Source organism: Orcinus orca, chromosome 17 (assembly GCF_937001465.1).
Source record: "Orcinus orca chromosome 17, mOrcOrc1.1, whole genome shotgun sequence".
Lineage (NCBI taxonomy): Eukaryota > Metazoa > Chordata > Mammalia > Artiodactyla > Delphinidae > Orcinus > Orcinus orca.
In genome coordinates, this window is record NC_064575.1 from 41,053,317 (window position 1) to 41,068,010 (window position 14,694).

The 14,694-nt window shown below is 41.1% G+C and overlaps 1 protein-coding gene across 4 annotated transcripts; it reads right to left on the reverse strand.

Annotated features, from left to right (window-relative positions):
• On the reverse strand, positions 1–13,625 carry LOC125961587 (UDP-N-acetylglucosamine--peptide N-acetylglucosaminyltransferase 110 kDa subunit-like). Of its 4 annotated transcripts, none has more exons than XM_049700219.1 (4): positions 10,228–13,625; positions 8,579–9,493; positions 4,542–4,673; positions 1–4,381 (listed from the first exon to the last, which is right to left on the reverse strand). In XM_049700219.1, the coding sequence occupies exon 1, from the start codon at positions 13,623–13,625 to the stop codon at positions 10,485–10,487; it is 3,141 nt and encodes a 1,046-aa protein (XP_049556176.1). In that variant the 3' UTR covers positions 1–4,381; positions 4,542–4,673; positions 8,579–9,493; positions 10,228–10,484. The 4 variants fall into 4 exon arrangements, with proteins under 4 accessions (XP_049556176.1, XP_049556177.1, XP_049556178.1 ...); XM_049700220.1 differs by having other exon boundaries at positions 1–3,444; positions 4,058–4,673; XM_049700221.1 differs by lacking the exon at positions 4,542–4,673 and having other exon boundaries at positions 1–1,108; positions 8,906–9,493.
• Between the last annotated feature and the right edge of the window lie 1,069 nt (positions 13,626–14,694).

The following is a 14,694-nucleotide window of genomic DNA, read 5'->3' on the forward strand; positions in this document are numbered from 1 at the left end:
GATTAATAAAATAACAGTCTCTGTTAACAATATTGACAGAAGGTATAGGAAAATTTGTCTGATGTGGGACCAACAGCTTAACTGCTTAATCCTTTTTTTTTTTTTAAGGGCAACTCATTCATTTATTGTTTAAAGATTGCAAGACAACTTCTGAATTTCTGTAGCACAGTTTAAATGTTTTACTTTTTTGATAAATCAGAGTATAATAGAAAAAACAATTAGTTTCCAGTAATATCTATATCTCTATTCAGAATTAAGTCTTCCACAGACATGTAACCTGGAAACAAAATCCTGTTGCAATAAGCAAAGCTTCAACAGAGCTGCTACTTTTCGGGCCAGGGAAAGGTTCATCCCTATAGGAGGAGGATGTGCTATGTAAAATGGCTGCAAGGTCACAGCCTTGAGGGCGCTGGAAGTCTATTATCCTATCCCACATTAAGTAGTTTGGTGAACTTCAAACGACGGTTCATCTGCAACCAAGCTGGCAAACTTTAACTGATATTTCAAGCAGGTAAAAAATAAATTAAAAGAAATCCTTACACTGATGTTCCTTGATTCACACTGTTAAATGGTTCATTAACATGTAATTCTGGCTAAGAATTACATTTGAGACTCCTTGCTCAGATTTTGGTTAACAGTACAAATCTTTCAGAAATTCAAGTTCTTATTAATCAATAATTTGTCAGCTAGGCTACATTCAGGCATCAGCTGCAACTACAGAATAGGTGCACTGCCTCAGCGCTTTGGAAAGACATAATCTAGAACACTACTAGCAGACAAAATATCTGTTACTAGACAGCACAGGTGCAGTACAGCAAGACAAATACATATATTCATGTGTGCCGCGGACCAGCCGGAGAAAGAGGATTTCACCCCCCAGGGTCAGAAGGGAAGGGGTAAGGAACTGAAGTAGCACCGACGAATGGGGTCAGAAGGACCAAGACAACTGATGGTTGCAAGGCAAATTTTATTGCGCTACAGTTGCAGATTATCTAGACTAGAAAAAGGAAGGTTGCCAGATGGTGGTTTACATTATCTACAGACTGTCTCGGCTCAAGGTTAACTTCCCTGGGAGGAAACCCATAAACCCAGAATCATCAAAAATAACCTGCATGTGCAGGGGGAAGACAGCTTTGCTTGTCTCATTTTACATTCTTTCTGATCTCTGGGCCCTGGTGATTTATCTCCCATGGAATGGAACAAGGAGGGGAACAAGTAGGGACAGTCCCTTCGAGCAGCGGCGGCATGCCTGGCATGTCCTTACCTGCCCTCAAGGCTGACTGCTTCCCACAGGTCCCCCCTTTTTTATTTTTTAACTTTTGCTGCAAAATAATTCCATGAAGTTTAGTGCCGAGAGTAGTGTACTGTTGCATGAGGATATGAAACAGACATGAGAAGATTATTATCAACAATAGGCAAATTATGGCCAGGGTAATAAATCCTGACAACCTTCCAGTAATCCAAGACTGAGGGTTTAACCACTTTAAATGATCCAGTAAAGTTTGAATTACATCTTCTGGTGAAACATCATCAAGATGTGTATTTTGTATATCCTGAATTTCAGCATTTAATTTCTTAAGATCAAGACTAATATTATTATCTGACCAAACACTCAGCAGATGCATTTTTACTTTTTCCCATTCCCAAATACAGTCACTGTACTTTTAAGGAGTAACACACATCCATGTATACTTTGCATGACAAGCTAAACGCATCCTCAATTTTAATGCTTCTATCTGATCTCCAATCCCCAACATTGCGTTTTTAAATTCATCTAACTTGTTATTAATCCGTAAATATATGTGACTTTGTAAAGATAAAGCAAGACTGGTATGTTGAGATAACCGATTAGCAAAGTGAGCATGATTAATACTCTGTGAAAGAGCAAGACCGGCAGTAGCCACAGTAGCAGACAGAGCAGCCGACGCAAGTAAACTTACTATTAGCCACCCAAGAAAGCGTCTCCTTCTCTGCAAGGCTTTAGAGAGTTCCACCCATGCCTGTACTCCAGTATCTTCATACCAAGGTTCTCTCAGATGTACAGGCACCATAACATACATGGGTTGCTTTAGTATAAGCACAGATTGCGTTCCTGCAGAAGGGAACATACAACTGCTAAAAATACAATTAACACAGCTAATATTATATCCTCCTTTGGAAGAATTACCAATGTTAATAGAACCAAACAAAAGTGTATATGGAGGAGCAACACAAGTTATAACAGGTGTATTGGAATAAGTTAGAGCTAGTTTCCATATATCCCAGTTCTTTTGAAATGTGATAAACCTATCTATGATGGGAAAAGAAGAGATAAGAATTGACACATTGGTATAATCTATAGTACACCATATTTGGTTATTATTCCAAGATGCATTGCAATGTTCAAAATTGGATCCAGGAAAGTTAACGGTCATAAGGGGAGGCAATTGATTTTTTGATTTTCTGTTAAGCATAGTAACCTTATGTCCAGCTATAAGTATCCCTTGTCCTCCAAGTAAACGCTTCATACAGAAATAATTTCCTGAATCTTCACCTGTAACCTTGGCTATAGTAATAGCAGAATCCCTAAGTGGTGAGGCGTATGAGATTTGACCTCTAATATTAATAGCTTGCCCATTTTATACCAAATGATGGTATCCTTAAGATCCTCTCGTCGGCTGGTAGCCGGGCATGTAAGAGTAATGTTGGTTCCTGTAAAACGAAGGATGCCTGGAGAGCCTGACAAACTAATTGATTGATCCGTTCCCTCATAAACATCTGTATGCTCATAACTAATAGACTTTACACATCCAGTTTCCAGATTCAATGGGCTAAGACAGACAGGATGGGTACTAAACCAGTTAGTATAATTTACAGACATATTGATTTGTTTTATATTCCCAATAAGAGGCCCATAAACAGTTATCATTGTAAAATACAGGAAACTCTGCTTCAGACCAAGATATGGGTTGTAATAGTGGAGGATCAGGTACATAGGCCCAGTAAGTTGCTGCATTAACAGAGGGAACACATGAAATGGTTGCCAACATAACCAAAAATAAAGTTACAGGTGTAACAGGATTATTCTGTTGTTTCACTGACTCTTGAACTCATGAAACCAGTTGTTTAATTTGTCCCCAAGTTGGAACATCACTCCTTTGAGTCGTCCTGGCAAGTGGTCTCCTCTTCTTCTTCTTTTTCTCAATCAACACTGTCAAATTTTCAGGAGAGGTGCAGAGCTTCTTCATCTTCTGAACTAGGTGAGCTGTGGCGAGCCATCTATTTGCTCGACTAAGCGCTCAGGAAGCCAGCAAGGTCCAGGCGCTGATCTGGGAAAGATACACACGTGACCACGTCCCCAAATCAACACAGGATCAGGACCACGCCAAGTGCTGGTTAACGGATCTTTCCAGAGGACCTCCGGAGATTGAGAGGCCAATCTTGGCTCAGCCACCAACCTTCCCCCTGCAGAGCAGCCAAATTTGTCAACAGTGAGAACATTTAAAATAAACAGAGCATGATTTGTAAGGTTATGTGGCGTTGTTCTATACAATTCCCCCCTTTTTATTTTTTCAATAGTTAGCTTTAAAGATCTATTTGCACGTTCTATAATACCTTGTCCTTGAGGGTTATATGGAATGCCTGTAATATGGGTAATTTTGTAATGAATTACAAAATGTTGCAAAAGCAGCGGGCCCATTATCTGTTTTAATAATTTTGGGAAGGCTCATGAAAGCAAAACAGTGTGAGTGATAACATGTTTAGTAGCTTCTCCGGTCTGTGCTGTAGCACAGAGGAAACCAGAATAAGTATCGATAGTGACATGAACAAACTGTAATTTCCCAAAAGACGGGATATGAGTAACATCCATTTGCCATAAATGTCTAGGTAATAATCCACGAGGATTAACAACATAATGTGGAACAGGAAGGTGAGGTAAGCATTGTGGGCATTGCTTAACAATTTGTGGGGCGGCTTCACGAGTAAGGGAAAATTGTGTGTGTAATGTAGCCGCTGACTGACGGTGTAAAGCGTGCAACTGCTGTGCTGCTTGTGAAGCAGTTTGATCATAACTTACCATAATATGAGGGTGTCCAGGACATGGACCATGAGTATCAAGAGTATGAAGATAATGAATGCAGTATATTAGCCATTCTTGACAGCATGACGAACGGAAAGGAGGAGTACGGTAAATTGGGACATGTCCTGCTTTAGGGAAAAGAGATTGAGGAGGAGGAGTAACTTCAACTCTATTCTTGGGAGGAAAATGTACAGGATAAAGATCACGTTTAGATCGAGTTAAAACATGTGCAGTCGCATTAAGTTTAGTCAATGGACCAGGCAAGTTAGAATGAGCACGGATATACAGACCTGCGACAGGACCATCATGGGAACGAATAAGCTGTTGAAGCAAACGAAAAGAGGATGATAATTCAGGGTCATTAGTATGTCCTATGCTCGCAGTCTCCAGAAGAAATCACAAGCTAATAAGATATTTACTATCAGAAAACAAATTAAAAGATATAGAAGGCAAATGTTTAAAAGACATAATGACAGCATACAGTTCAACACGTTGAGCTGAAGTCAAGGAAGTTTCTTTAATGAGGTTTGTTCCGTCGTCAATGATTACAGTAGCCACTCCTGAAGAAGAACCGTCCGTAAAAACCAAAGGTACATGAGGAACAGGCTGTTGCCTAATTATAGAAGGAAAGATATGAGTTAAGTTTGCTGAATTGGATCAATTTATCAGCAGGGTAATGGCATTCCAAGGTACCTGAAAATGCTGCAAGAGCAAGACCCCATTCATTACTATGTTGAAAAAGCCAATTTTGTTGACTAACTGAATAAGGGATAATAATTTGAGAAGGTTCTATACTTATAGGTTGTAAGCATCTAGTTCTACCTTGCATTATTAAATTACTAATAAGTTCATAATAAGGGTTAATAACTTTAGAGGGTGTAGATTTCATATGAATCTATTCAGTAATTCCAACAGTTTGCCATAAGGCGGCAGTAGGCACATGAGGAGTTGGACAAATTATTAAGAAAATTGGAAGGTGAGTATGAATTCTAGTTAATTGTGTAGAACTGATAGATCTATTGACTATTTGTAAAGCTTGAAATCCTTCTGGAGTCATAGAGCGTGAAGAAGAAGGATCTGAGTCACCTTTAAGAATATCAAACAAAGGCTGTAATTGAGCAGTAGTAAGTTTTAAGGAAGGCCTTAGCCAATTAATATCTCCAAGTAATTTTTGAAAAGCATTTAATGTTTTTAAATTATCAACTCAAATTTGCAGTTTTTGAGGCCTAATAGTAGTGTTATCAATATATTTTCCCAAATATAAAAATGGAGATTGTCTTTGAATTTTTTTTGAGGCAATGACCAAGCCAAATGATTGTAAGGACTGTTGTAAAAATTGAAAAGCAGTCTCTAATAAAGAAATATTATCAGTGGCTAAAAGTATATCACCCATATAATGTATGAGATATAACGATGGAAACCTTTTTCTCACAGAAGTCAAGGCCCGAGCCACATATTTTTGGCATAATGTAGGACTATTTGCCATGCCCTGAGGCAATACTTTCCATTGAAATCTCCTCATGGGTTCCTTAAAATTTAAGGCAGGCAAGCTAAAAGCAAAATGTTTTCTATCTTCAGGAAACAAAGGAATAGTGAAAAAACAATCTTTTAAATCTATAACTAAAAGATGATAATTGTGTGGTATGGCTGTTGGAGAGGGTAGGCCTGGTTGAAGAGCTCCCATTATTAGCATAGTTTTATTAACAGCTCTTAGATCCTGTAATAACCTATATTTTCCAGATTTTTTCTTGATAATAAAAATAGGAGTATTCCAAGGACTACTGGAAATTTCTAAATGCCCTAATTGTTCTAGTACTAATTGTTCTGCAGCTTCTCATTTCTCCTTTGTGAGGGTCCATTGGTCCACCCATACAGGGTCATCAGTCAGCCAAGTAATTGGATCAGCAGTGAGTGGAGAATCCAAGGCCCCTAAGAAAAACCCAAACCTTGTCTATCATTTTTTATTTTCACATCAATAGGATAGACAGTTCCTTGTTGATTTGTTCCCAGCCCTTTTGTGGGAAGAAATCCTTGATCCAACATCATATTAGAGACTTGAGAGTTTGGACTATAAAGTAATACTCCCATTTCTTTTAATATATCTCGGCCCCAGAGGTTTAAAGCAGCCCAGTCAAAACATAAGGCTGGAAATATCCTGAATGGCCCTCACTATCTTGCCATAATAAAAAACTGACTACTTTGCATAGGAGAAGAACTTTGTCCTATTCCGTGAAGTTCTGTAATAGTAGGACTAATGGGCCAACGTTTAGGCCAGTGTATCTGCGTCATAACAGAGACATCAGCTCCAGTGTCTAAAAAACCTGAAAAAACCTTTCCATTAATGGTTCATTTCATTTCTGGACGTTCTCTCCCTATCTTCTGAATCCAGTAGGCAGCATTAGACGATCCAAAAGCCTTTGTTTCTCTCTTTTGATGTTGTAAACTTTGTCCATGAGGTACAAAGGGCAAAAGCAGCAATTGTGCAATTTTATCACCAGGAGAAATAGTTATTATATTTTTAATAGTTTGTGCCATGACTTTTATTTCTCCTTCGTAGTCAGAATCTATGACCCCTGGCATAACAGTTAAACCTTTCATGGTGACACTACTTCTTCCCAATAATAGTCCCATCAAACCCTTGCGTAAAGGTCCACAGATGCCCGTAGAGAGGGCCTGAGGACCCATTTCAGGAGTTAATACATATCGGGCGGAGGTACTGAGCTCCAGTCCTGCGCTTCCTGGTGTTGCTCTGGAGAGCGAGCATATTGTATGTTTTTGTTTTTGGTTAATGTCTGATTGATAATTTGAGGAGGATACACAGACATTGCCCTTATTATTTGTTGGGGCCGGGGAAGGCCCTGGGAAGAGTTTCCCGACAGTGGTGGCCCATCCTTGTGGGCCACTGAGCAACAATCTTGTGCCCAATGTTTTCCCCTATTGCATTTAGGGCATAAACCAGGGATTTTCTGACCATCTGGAGGTTTTTGAGTAGGGAAGGAAGGACTAGGGTTAGAATTAAAAGATCTACATTCTCTAGCAAAAGGACCTGCCTTTCCGCATTTAAAACAAGTCTTTGTTTTCTTTTGATTGTTTTTAAACCCCACTTTAGTTAATGCTGCAGCCACAGCAGCACCCTGTATATAAGTAGGCCCAATGTCTGCACAAAGGTGAATATAATCCTCCAATGTTCCCCGTTTTCTCCAAGGTCGAATCGCAGCCTGACACTCATTATTAGCATTTTCAAAAGCAAGTTGCTTAACTACAATTGTACCAGTGAGTCCGTCCACAATGAGTCTCCCCACCGCCTGTGACAACCTATCTACAAAATCAGCATATGGTTCATCAGGTCCCTGTCTAAGTTTTGAAAGATCTTCAGTTTTGTGTGTAGAAGGACATTTCCTCCAGGCTTGTAATGCCAAATGATTTATTTGAGGATAAGCAACAAAGGGATAAGTTAATTGATCTTGTAAAGAAAGATACTGTCCTTCCCCAATCAGCATATGATAATCAACTGGAATATTATGGGCAGCATTCTTTTCTGCTTGTTCAGCAGCCCCTTCATAAAAATCAAACTTCCATATTAAATAATCTCCACCATTTAAACAAGCTCGTGCAATAGACTTCCAATCAGCGGGGGGAAGAGCTTCTCCTGTCAACCATAGCAGTAGTAAAAGGAGCAGTGGGCCCATATTGAGCACAGGCAGATTTTCAATCTTTCAAAACTTTCAAAGGGAGAGCCTGATGCTCCCTAGTAGCTTGTTGAGGATTATTAGGATCAGGTCTTTCTATGACGGGACAACAGAAAATAGGATCTTCTCCTCGTTTTATTGCTCCTTGTACAGCGCGCTGCAAGGGACTCAGCATTTTTACAGATGTAGATTTTTGAGGAAGACAGTCCTTATTAACCTGCAGCTTTTTCACTGACTTATCTATCACAGCCATTAGAAAATCATCCTCAGGATATTTCTCTCTTTTATGTTTACAAGCCTCATCTGTTAAGTCAAAATGTTCCTCTTCATCTAAAATATTTAAATTAATTAGCTCTTTCGGTTTAGGAAGTGGCGACACAGTAGTTGATAATACAGTCTCTCCTTCTGTCAGAGGCTTATGTTTTTCTGACTTTACATTCAAATCAACACTATCATGAGAAGAATCTAAACATATTTTTATCAGAGTCCACAAACTATATGTAACAACAGGAGTATGAGTAGGCCCTCGAGACTCGTAATAATTTTTTAAATCTTCTCCAACTTTCTGCCAGATTTCTATGTCAACAGAGCCGCCATCAGGAAACCAGGGAGATACACCATGGATATGCTGTAAAAATTCAGTCAACAATAAAGTTCAGAAACTTTATTACCCCGAGCTCTAAGCATCAAAAGTAAAACCTGAGCAAATAATTCATACATCTTTGAGCCCTTTTGCCCCATCTTATTTTACTTCTGACTATTGCCTTATGCCTCTATTCGTTTCACTTTTACTGGTGGCCACACATATTTTGCATAAGGGTTCTCTTACCTGCACTTTCTTTTTCTTTTAATTGCCTTCACGCTTCAGGTCCCTGTTCGAGTGCCACTTGCCGCGGACCAGCCGGAGAAAGAGGATCTCACCACCCAGGGTCAGAAGGGAAGGGGTAAGGAACTGAAGTAGCACCGACGGATGGGGTCAGAAGGACCAAGACAACTGATGGTTGCAAGGCAAATTTTATTATGCTACAGTTGCAGATTATCTAGACTAGAAATCGGAAGGTTGCCAGATGGTGGTTTACATTATCTACAGACTGTCTCGGCTCAAGGTTAACTTCCCTGGGAGGAAACCCATAAACCCAGAAGCATCAAAAATAACCTGCATGTGCAGGGGGGAGACAGCTTTGCTTGTCTCATTTTACATTCTTTCTGATCTCTGGGCTCTGGTGATTTATCTCCATTGGAATGGAACAAGGAGGGGAACAAGTAGGGACAGTCCCTTCGAGCAGCGGCCGCATGCCTGGCATGTCCTTACCTGCCCTCAAGGCTGACTGCTTCCCACACGTATGTTGCCTTGTTTAAGCCTCAAGCCCTCGATCCTTTGTTGAAATACAATAATTTCATTCCTATGGTTTTCAATACCAAAAACTCAACCTCCAGGAGGGCTAAAGTCTAATTTGTACTCCAAACCAAGTAGCAGTGCAGTTCGCTACTACTGAGACTGAATCCATAAAGACTTCAAGACCACGTCCAGAAGACAAGTTATTATATATAATACCCTAGAAGGTCTGAAACATAATTATCATATACATAGCTGGTCCTTCAGAGCTTTTTACCTATAACATGTTTTTTGATGAAAGTTATTTAATGTACTGGAGATAACTGTGACTTACTGATCAAATATTTGAATACTTATACTTACCTGGGATTTCATTTCTGCTGAAAGAAAAAGGAAGAACAGGACTCACTAAAAAAAACAAACAAACATTAGAAATGAAAGTAAAAATCTTAACACACACTATCACTTTTGGAAGCAGCATAGAGGGGCAGCCAACGGTAAAACACTGGTGAAACAGGTCAAAACTCTAGGCCAAAAATCCATTATTATTATCATCAGTGACAGTACCACAACTGTGCCCTTCAGAATTAATAATCGCTCCTAAGAATCTTCATTTGGCACCAGATGATGCGGTTAAGAGAAACACTCTGGGAGGTTTTGAATCAGACTTGTTTTTTTGTTAGCCAAGTTACAGGAGAATTTTTAAAGTGGGGGGAAGGGAAGAAGGAAACGGACCAGGAAAAGAATTTAAGCCATCATCTACAAACCAACAAAGCACTGATAGTTCCAAACATTATGTCAGACACTAAAATGACTGATATAGGCTCAAGTGGTTTATAAAACCTATAAAAAGACTACACCAGCAAAGTCCCCATTTATCTGTAGAGTTCAGAAACTAAAACAAGGAATATTTTAGCTTAAAAGCTTATCTCAAGAGAATCATACACACTTCACATGAATACAAATACCCAAAACCAAACATTTTTAAAAGCTCCAATACCCAAAATATAAAGAAAAATATTAATTCAGAAGACTCGATCAATCCATGATAATCACAAAACGGCTGGGCAATCTCTATCTCCCCTCCACACTAACCATCCATCCCATGGAAGACCAAGGGAGATCAGACCTTCCAGACTTACCTTCCAGACCTTCCAGACACCTGGCTGCTGCAAAATTCTATGGAGACTCCTTGTGGAACAGCAGTTTCCCATCTCTTGTGTCTCTCCCTATCGTGATCATGATCATGCAGGAAGCAAGTCTGGCTGTGCTATTTCTTATCATTGACTGTCACCCATCTGCAGCATGGTATTGTACAGATAAGGAAAAAGTAGTTCCCTTTCCCCCAGAAGGTTGAGGCTCAGGTACAGGGTAATTCTCCTGTGCACACAGTCATTATTTAGGCCGACTCAGTGACTTCAACAGGCTTAATCATGTGATCAGGTTTGTTGCCAGCTGCGTAATGCTCCCACATCTGTAGATAGAGCCGCTCTAGGTCCATTGTGTATTGTTTGGTGTTGAACAGAGGGCTAGATGTTCTCTGCTTCCAGACTTTGCCACGAATTTTCTTCAGGTATTCTAGATCAGTTCCCAGTTTCACAGCTATGTCTTCATATTCTTGTCTATTTTGAGCAATAAGCTCAAGACAGCCTAAACAAGTGAGCTGGGAAGCTGCAACTCGGGAAGCAAGAGTCTCTCCTGGCATAGTCACCACGGGTGTCCCTGACCAAAGGACATCCATCCCTGTGGTGTGTCCATTACAGAGTGGAGTGTCCAAGCAGACATCAGCCAGCTGGCCTCTCCGAACATGTTCCTCTTTAGGAGCAACAGGTGAAAAAATGATACGCTTCTGGGGAAGGCCCATATTTTGTGCATACTGTTGAATATTAGGTTCTCCTACTGCTGGAAAACGCAACAGCCACAGTACACTATTGGGAACACGCTTCAGAATATTTGCGCACATCTGCAAAGTAGATGGGTCAATTTTATATAACTGATTGAAGTTACAGTACACAATGGCATCTTCCGGTAACCCGTACTGAGAACGTGTGGTTACAATAATGGTACGGGGAACCTCCTCTCCAGTGGCAGCCTTAATGTTGATCTGGGTAGTTGCCAGTCCATTGCTAAGACTGAATCCATTAATTGTTATCTGAATTTGTCCTCTGTTAATCATTTCAATAACTGCCTCTGCAATAGTATTCATAGGAATGACAGGCATATTAAGAGCCGTATTACTGCTGTCTGCGTTGTCTCCTCCATCAGGACATTTCATCTCGACAATCTGCACATCTGGGAGACTATCAAGAAATGCTTTGAGGTCGATGCCATTCAGCACAATCCGATTGTCATAAATGCGCCCATTGGACTTAAAATCGATGACTGCCTTCTTCTTCAGGTGAGGGAACATATTAGCATGATCACCAATAAAGAAAGTATGGGGCATATAAGCCAGTTTCTCAGAATACTGCTCAGCAACTTCAGCAGGTGAAGTTTCCTGATCAGTGATGATATAATCCATGAAAAGCACGCCACTGGTCCCAGGGTAGCCCAGCCACATTGCCTGAATAGGAGCTGGCCTGAGAGCAAAGACTTCATTTCGAGCACCCCTGGTATAACCATTCATATTTACAAGGATGTGTATACCATCTTGATGGATGCGATCAGCTGCTTTCCCATTGCATGGAATCTGAGAAAGATCAATGAAATGATGGGCTTCTGCCATCACCTTCGCTCGGAAGTTTGTGCCATCATCTGGGCTCAGGGCATAACAGAATACCTCAAATTTATCAGGATTGTGCATGCCTGGAATAGACTGCATAAGATGAGAAGTAGGATGATTCCCAAAGTCAGAACTCACGTATCCTACACGCAGTCGACCATCACTGAGCTTCAAGTCTTTTGGATGTTCGTACGGTGGTTTATGAAGGACACTGATCTCATCCAAGCAGAGGTTCCCATGGCTCTCAGCAATAGCCTTCCTGAAGCCATGAGAAAGAGGATAGAGCATACTATGATGAGGCTGCACAGAAGGCAACCTATTCTTCTCCAGCTGGCCAGCCACAATGCTGACCAACTTCTTCATTCGCTCATCATAGTCTGTCCAATCACAGACAATCTGCAGGCAATGAGCCAAATCACAATAAGCGTCAGGAAAATCAGGTTCAAGCTTCAGAGCAGTGCGATAAGAAGCAATTGCTTCTGGAATATTCCCTGAATACTTGTGAATGGAAGCCAGATTGCTGTGGGCATCCGCAAGTGCAGGGTTAATCTGAATGGCACGAGTGTAACACTGCAAGGCTCCCTGAACATCCTGCATCTCCTTTAGAGTGTCTCCCATGTTACAGTAGGCATCAGCAAAGGTAGGACTGATTCGAACAGCCTCCTTATAATGCATCAGAGCTTCCTGCAGTTTTCCCTGCTGCTGCAATACACTTGCTAAATTTGAATGGGCAACAGCAAACTCTGGGAAGACTTCTAATGCTTTACAATACAAGCGAACTGCCTCTTCAAAGTTTCCCTGGTCTCCTTTGATATTGGCTAGGTTATTCAGAGAGTCTGCATGGGTGGGACACAGCCGCAGAGCTGTATTATAACACTCTTCTGCTTCGGCAACACTGCCCTTCTCTTCCAGAGCGTTGGCTAGGTTGCAGTAAGCATCAGGGAAATGTGGTTGCAATTCAATAGCTCGCCTGTAGGTGTCTACTGCCAGATCCATCAGGCCTTGCTCATAGTATACACAAGCCAGGTTGGCATGTACCACTGCATGATTTGGGCTCAAGCTTAGGGCACAAAGGTAAGCTGCCACAGCTCTGTCAAAAATCCGTGCCTCTTTCAAGACATTTCCTATATTGATATAAGGATCCAGAAAATTGGGGTCAAGGGTGACAGCCTTTTCAAAGTGATGAATTGCAAGCCAAATCTCCCCTTGTACATTGAAAACACAGCCAAGATTACTCCAAGCTACTGCAAAGTTCGGTTGCGTCTCCATTGCTTTCAAATAACATGCCTTGGCTCCTTCCAAGCGACCCAGGGCTTTGAGCAGGTTCCCCAGGTCACTGCGAACACAGTACAAATCAGGATTGCACTGAAGAGCAGAGACGTAAGCTTGTACTGCCCCTTCCATGTCGCCTGCTGCTACCAAAGCGGCTGCCAGGTTAATATAACCATCGATGAAATCTGGTTTGAGATGCAATGCATGCCGGTAATGCTCAATCGCTTCCTGCAACTGCCCTCTTTCCTTGTACACATTCCCCAAATTCGAATAGGCTTCTGCCAGAAGAGGGTTCTGTTTAATTGCCAGAGTACTAAAGTGGGCAGATCTGTCCAGCCTTTGACACTGGAAGTGTAGAGATGAAAGTAATAAAAGTACTCCAGTATTGTCTGGCTCTTGTCTCCACAGCTGCATGCAGTGTCTCTCAGCTGCCTCAAAATCTCCTGCCTGATACTCTCGATGTACCAACTCAGCTAACCCTTGGAAGGAAAGCATACGTTTCGTTGGTTCTGTGCTGTCGGCCACGTTGCCCACAGAAGACGCCATCTGGAGCTTCTGGAGAGAGTGAGAAAAGGGGGTAATTGAGTCCCGCTGCTGCCACTACTGGCAAGAATGTTTCTAGAGGTAGCAAATACGAGGGCAGCAGCCGTACCACTGCTTTGGCAGGCTTAAGCGGTGGCAACAGTTACACACACTGAAACTTAGGAACTCTGGTTGGCCATCTACCTCTCACGCTCTTGAAATCTTAATTCTTAACCCTGCCCTCTTCCACCATTTTTCTCCTAATCAGGGAATAAAAATTACCTATACACTTGCCTTAGAAGAAATCAAAAGTCAGTAGTCCAAACACTTTTTAAAATTTTGTTTTCTGTCCAGTTGGGAAGGAAATACATGATTGACTTTACTTCATCATTCATATAGTCAATGTGGAAAACATTAGGGCCGTGAATTTCAATACAGTAAGATCAGAAAATTTTAAATTGGCCTTCCCAAACCACTAATAAGTAACCAATGTTGTATATAATGCTAAAATCTTAGAGACTGAGTTTGATATTTTAAAAGTTCTGAAAGGATTAGCTAATTTCTCCTCATCATACTTCTCATGCCTCAAACCTGAGTATTACTTTTTTAAAATTAAATTTATCTTTATTTATTTATTTTTATTTTGGCTGCGTTGGGTCTTCAATGCTGCATGCAGACTTTCTCTAGTTGTGGGAGCGGGGGCGACTCTTTGTTGCGGTGCCTGGGCTTCTCATCACAGCAGCTTCTATTGTTGTTCCACAACTCTATGGGTTCCTTTTTAGGTCCTATGAAGAACCCTAGAAATTAGTTCATGGAATTATAAGTTTTTGCAAAATTGTCAAAAGTGAGATATTTTAACTTCCATCAGGTAAGACCAGCGTCTCTTTCTTTGCCAATTTTCCTTCTATCATACTCCGCTATGTTGGATCATATTGGAATGGCCACAGGCTTTTTTGAAATCTGGCTAAGGAGATTTTCTTTTTTCTGTGGTACGCGGGCCTCTCACTGTTGTGGCCTCTCCCGTTGTGGAGCACAGGCTCTGGACGCACAGGCTCAGCGGCCATGGCTCACGGGCCTAGCCGCTCCGCGGCAC